The following is a 6,439-nucleotide window of genomic DNA, read 5'->3' as shown; positions in this document are numbered from 1 at the left end:
TTCTAGCAGTGGAGATACGATTCATTTCTAAGTATGAAGAGTTAGCGATGAATCTATATACTGTGAACATGTATTATCAATGGTGGAAGACAGAAAGCAATACAAGGGCCATCTGTATTCTGTGTGTCCATCAAGGCTGAGATGTGAAGCCCCGAAATACCACCCAGAGCCAGGCTCACATTGTCTGCCACCATGTGTTTGTATAGTGCATTTAGTGTCTGACATTAGAGCCCGTGATGGGAGCAGAAAGAGAATCCTTCTATAAACATTGAGAGTGGAAGTAGACGAAATTTAAAGCATAGCACTGTTTTAATTCTCATGAAACCTCAAAGGTAGATACTAGCATTATTTCGATTTTAGAGAGCAGGAAACCTAGGCTTAGGGAAGCACGGCGATTTGTTTCCCGTTTTCTCTTGTGTTTATTCCAGGGCTTGCACACATTGCCCCCATATGGAATACCTTCAGGACATTTTCTAAGAAGGTAATAGCTTACTTTATAAAATGCTTTTCAGTTATACAGCATTTAATGTATATTATAAATAGTTAAACGTTAATAGTTTAAATCTAAAATTTATTAAATCACACTTACTCTTTTTCTAAGGTTGGAGGGATTTTATTTAGAAAGCAAAAGTCCAGAGCAGATATGATGCTTAGTGGGCTACCTGAGTTAGAAGGTTCAAAGGCTCTCTACTCTTGTTTGCCAGAAAAACAGCCTGGCACTAGATTAGTTTCATAGATGTGTTTTGCTCATAGGAGAAAGTATATTATTATCCAGATTATTTGCAGGTTTTTTTTTTTTTTACATGTTAGTGAATTCGTTGGCCTCATGGATTATCATGGCTTATAAAAGATGTTTTATTTTGTTTTTTAGTGAGTTTAAATCTCCTTTCCTGGATAGAGACACATTCTCCCTTCTCAGGCGTCAGGGTCTAGGACCAGAGCCAGACAGTGTTTTTTAAGTGTGGTTTTGCATCACCAGAGGAATTGCCGTAGGGATTTAAAATGGGAAATCTAGGTTTACTTATATAGATTCTGACGGCAGAATCGATATAAATTTCTAGGCAGGAATGTAACTTTACAGCAGGTTCCCTTGTGAATCCTACACCTATTACAAGAACTGGGTTTTGATAATCACTTGCGTTTTTGTTGTTGTTTTTGTTTTGTTTTCCTGCCTTTGGGCTTGACCCTAGGCACAGAGAGCCTTCTCTGCTGTCGTCTGTTAGCACTGCTAAACAGAACATCGGGCATTATGAGGTCATTGTGCTATGGCATAAGGAAAGCCCCTCATGGCGGAGAATCAACACACCTTGATAAATTTCTTTTTTTTTTTTTTTTAAATATTTTTATTACATAATTTCCTCAATTACATTTCCAATACTATCCCAAAAGTCCCCCATAGCGCCCCCCACTTCCCTACCCACCCATTCCCATTCTTTTGGCCCTGGCATTCCCCTATATTGGGGCATATAAAGTTTGCAAGTCCAATGGGCCTCTCTTTCCATTGATGGCCGACTAGGCCATCTTTCGATACATATGCAGCTAGAGACAAGAGCTCCAGGGTTCCGGTTAGTACATCATGTTGTTCCAACAATAGGGTTGCAGATCCCTTTAGCTCCTTGGGTACTTTCTCTAGCTTCTCCATTAGGAGCCCTGTGATACATCCAATAGCTGACTGTGAACATCCACTCCTGTGTTTGCTAGGCCCTGGCATCGTCTCACAAGAGACAGCTATATTTGGGTCCTTTCAGCAAGATCTTGCTAGTGTATGCAATGGTGTCAGCGTTTAGAAGCTGATTATGGGACGGATCCCTGGATACAGCAGTCTCTAAATGGTCCATCCTTTCATCACAGCTACGAACTTTGTCTCTGTAGCTCCTTCCCTGGGTGTTTTGTTCCCAATTCTAAGAAGGTGCACAGTGTCCACACTTTGGTCTTCATTCTTCTTGAGTTTCATGCGTTTAGCAAATTGTATCTTATATCTTGGGTATCCTAAGTTTTGGGCTAATATCCACTTATCAATGAATACATATTGTGTGAGTTCTTTTGTGATTGTGTTACTTCACTCAAGATGATGCCCTCCAGGTCCATCCATTTGGCTAGGAATTTCATAAATTCATTCTTTTTAATAGCTGAGTAGTACTCCATTGTGTAAATGTACCATAATTTCTGTATCCATTCCTCTGTTGAGGGACATCTGGGTTCTTTCCAGCTTCTGGCTATTATAAATAGGGCTGCTATGAACATAGTGGAGCATGTGTCCTTTTTACCGGTTGGGACATCTTCTGGATATATGCCCAGGAGAGGTATTGCTGGATCCTCCGGTAGTACTATGTCCAATTTTCTGAGGAACCGCCAGACTGATTTCCAGAGTGGTTGTACAAGCTTGCAATCCCACCAACAATGGAGGAGTGTTCCTCTTTCTCCACATCCTCGCCAGCATCTGCTGTCACCTGAATTTTTGATCTTAGCCATTCTGACTGGTGTGAGGTGGAATCTCAGGGTTGTTTTGATTTGCATTTCCCTGATGATTAAGGATGTTGAACATTTTTTCAGGTGCTTCTCTGCCATTCGGTATTCCTCAGGTGAGAATTCTTTGTTCAGTTCTGAGCCCCATTTTTTAATGGGGTTATTTGACTTTCTGGAGTCCACCTTCTTGAGTTCTTTATATATATTGGATATTAGTCCCTTATCTGATTTAGGATAGGTGAAGATCCTTTCCCAATCTGTTGGTGGTTTTTTTGTCTTATTGATGGTGTCTTTAGCCTTGCAGAAGCTTTGTAGTTTCATGAGGTCCCACTTGTCAATTCTCGATCTTACAGCACAAGCCATTACTGTTCTATTCAGGAATTTTTCCCCTGTGCCCATATCTTCAAGGCTTTTCCCCACTTTCTCCTCTATAAATTTCAGTGTCTCTGGTTTTATGTGAAGTTCCTTGATCCACTTAGACTTGACCTTAGTACAAGGAGATAGGAATGGATCGATTCGCATTCTTCTACATGTTAACAACCAGTTGTGCCAGCACCATTTGTTGAAAATGCTGTCTTTCTTCCACTGGATGTTTTTAGCTCCCTTGTCGAAGATCAAGTGACCATAGGTGTGTGGGTTCATTTCTGGGTCTTCAATTCTATTCCATTGGTCTATTTGTCTGTCACTATACCAGTACCATGCAGTTTTTATCACAATTGCTCTGTAGTAGAGCTTTAGGTCCGGCATGGTGATTCCACCAGAGGTTCTTTTATCCTTGAGAAGAGTTTTTGCTATCCTAGGTTTTTTGTTATTCCAGATGAATTTGCAGATTGCACTTTCTAATTCGTTGAAGAATTGATTTGGAATTTTGATGGGGATTGCATTGAATCTGTAGATTGCTTTTGGCAAGATAGCCATTTTTACAATGTTGATCCTGCCAATCCATGAGCATGGGAGATCTTTCCATCTTCTGAGATCTTCTATAATTTCTTTCTTCAGAGACTTGAAGTTTTTATTATACAGATCTTTCACTTCCTTAGTTAGAGTCACGCCAAGATATTTTATATTTTTTGTGACTATTGAGAAGGGTGTTGTTTCCCTAATTTCTTTCTCAGCCTGTTTATTCTTTGTGTAGAGAAAGGCCATTGATTTGTTTGAGTTAATTTTATATCCAGCTACTTCACCGAAGCTGTTTATCAGGCTTAGGAGTTCTCTGGTGGAATTTTTAGGGTCACTTATATATACTATCATATCATCTGCAAAAAGTGATATTTTGACTTCATCTTTTCCAATTTGTATCCCTTTGATCTCCTTTTGTTGTCGAATTGCTCTGGCTAGGACTTCAAGTACAATGTTGAATAGGTATGGAGAAAGTGGACAGCCTTGTCTAGTCCCTGATTTTAGAGGGATTGCTTCAAGCTTCTCACCATTTACTTTGATGTTGGCTACTGGTTTGCTGTAGATTGCTTTTATCATGTTTAGGTATGGGCCTTGAATTCCTGATCTTTCCAAGACTTTTATCATGAATGGGTGTTGGATCTTGTCAAATGCTTTTTCCGCATCTAACGAGATGACCATGTGGTTTTTGTCTTTGAGTTTGTTTATATACTGGATTCCGTTGATGGATTTCCGTATATTGAACCATCCCTGCATCCCTGGGATGAAACCTACTTGGTCAGGATGGATGATTGTTTTGATGTGTTCTTGGATTCGGTTAGCAAGAACTTTATTGAGGATTTTTGCATCAATATTCATAAGGGATATTGGTCTGAAGTTTTCTATCTTTGTTGGGTCTTTTTGTGGTTTAGGTATCAGAGTAATTGTGGCTTCATAGAATGAGTTGGGTAGAGTACCTTCTGTTTCTATTTTGTGGAATAGTTTGTGAAGAACTGGGATTAGATCTTCTTTGAAGGTCTGATAGAACTCTGCACTAAACCCATCTGGTCCTGGGCTTTTTTTAGTTGGGAGACTATTAATGACTGCTTCTATTTCTTTGGGGGATATAGGGCTGTTTAGATCATTAACCTGATCTTGATTCAACTTTGGTACCTGGTATCTGTCTAGGAACTTCTCCATTTCATCCAGGTTCTCCAGTTTTGTTGAGTATAGCCTTTGGTAGAAGGATCTGATGGTGTTTTGGATGTCTTCAGGATCTGTTGTTATGTCTCCTTTTTCATTTCTGATTTTGTTAATTAGGATGCTTTCCCTGTGCCCTCTAGTGAGTCTGGCTAAGGGTTTATCTATCTTGTTGATTTTCTCAAAGAACCAGCTCCTTGATTGGTTGATTCTTTGAATAGTTTTTCTTGTTTCCACTTGGTTGATTTCACCCCTGAGTTTGATTATTTCCTGCCGTCTACTCCTCTTGGGTGAATTTGCTTCCTTTTGTTCTAGTGCTTTTAGGTGTGTTGTCAAGCTGCTAATGTGTGCTCTCTCTAGTTTCCTTTTGGAGGCACTCAGAGCTATGAGTTTTCCTCTTAAAAATGCTTTCATTGCGTCCCATAAGTTTGGGTATGTTGTGGCTTCATTTTCATTGAACTCTAAAAAGTCCTTAATTTCTTTCTTTATTCCTTCCTTGACCAAGGTATCATTGAGAAGAGTGTTGTTCAGTTTCCACGTGAAGGTTGGCTTTCTATTATTTATTTTGTTATTGAAGATCAGCCTTAGTCCATGGTGATCTGATAGGATGCATGGGACAATTTCAATATTTTTATATCTGTTGAGGCCTGTTTTGTGACCAATTATGTGGTCAATTTTGGAGAAGGTACCATGAGGTGCTGAGAAGAAGGTATATCCTTTTGTTTTAGGATAGAATGTTCTGTAGATATCTGCCAGATCCATTTGATTCATAATTTCTCTTAGTTTCACTGTGTCCCTGTTTAGTTTCTGTTTCCATGATCTGTCCATTGGTGAAAGTGGTGTGTTGAAGTCTCCCACTATTATTGTATGAGGTGCAATGTGTGCTTTGAGATTTACTAAAGTTTCTTTAATGAATGTGGCTGCCTTTGTATTTGGAGCATAGATATTCAGGATTGATAGTTCCTCTTGGAGGATTTTACCTTTGATGAGTATGAAGTGTCCCTCCCTGTCTTTTTTAATGACTTTGGGTTGGAAGTCAATCTTATCAGATATTAGAATGGCTACTCCAGCTTGTTTCTTCATGCCATTTGCTTGGAGAATTGTTTTCCAGCCTTTCATTCTGAGGTAGTGTCTATCCTTTTCTCTGAGATGAGTTTCCTGTAAGCAGCAAAATGTTGGGTCTTGTTTGTGTAGCCAGTTTGTTAGTCTATGTCTTTTTATCGGGGAGTTGAGTCCATTGATATTAAGAGATATTAAGGAAAAGAAATTGGTGTTTCCTGTTATTTTTGATGTTAAAGTTGGCATTTTGTTCTTGTGGCTGTCTTCTTTTAGGTTTGTTGAGGGATTACCTTCTTGTTGTTTCTAGGGCGTTGTTCCTGTCCTTGTATTGGTTTTTTTCTGTTATTATCCTTTGAAGGGCTGGATTCGTGGAGAGATAATGTGTGAATTTGGTTTTGTCGTGGAATACTTTGGTTTCTCCATCTATGTTAATTGAGAGTTTGGCTGGGTATAGTAGCCTGGGCTGGAATTTGTGTTCTTTTAGTGTCTGTACAACATCTGTCCAGGATCTTCTGGCTTTCATAGTCTCTGGTGAAAAGTCTGGTGTAATTCTGATAGGCTTGCCTTTATATGTTACTTGGCCTTTTTCTCTTACTGCTTTTAGTATTCTATCTTTATTTAGAGCATTTGTTGCTCTGATTATTATGTGTCGGGAGGTATTTCTTTTCTGATCCAGTCTATTTGGAGTTCTGTAGGCTTCTTGTATGTTCATGGGCATCTCTTTCTTTAGATTTGGGAAGTTTTCTTCTATAATTTTGTTGAAGATGTTTGCTGGTCCTTTGAGTTGAAAATCTTCATTCTCATCCACTCCTATTATCCGTAGGTTTGGTCTTCTCAT

General features: G+C 39.1%; 1 protein-coding gene across 2 annotated transcripts in view; it reads left to right on the top strand.

The window, feature by feature from the left end:
* The window catches only part of Smim3 (small integral membrane protein 3), a 64,381-nt gene that overhangs the window by 487 nt on the left and 57,455 nt on the right, over positions 1-6,439 (top strand). Inside the window, exon 2 of one of the 2 annotated variants that reach the window (XM_021150812.3) lies at positions 429-481. The exons of the other annotated variant lie outside the window; for it this stretch is intronic. Coding sequence (XP_021006471.1) covers positions 429-481 — 53 coding nt within the window. The remainder of the gene's footprint in view (positions 1-428; positions 482-6,439) is intronic. 2 annotated transcript variants of the gene reach the window in all.

The sequence above is a fragment of the Mus caroli genome, unplaced genomic scaffold (genome assembly GCF_978045245.1).
Source record: "Mus caroli unplaced genomic scaffold, Mus_caroli_1 scaffold_19, whole genome shotgun sequence".
In the NCBI taxonomy this organism is placed as follows: domain Eukaryota; kingdom Metazoa; phylum Chordata; class Mammalia; order Rodentia; family Muridae; genus Mus; species Mus caroli.
Note: the sequence above shows the minus strand (reverse complement) of the source record. Positions and strands in the feature narration are given on the sequence as shown.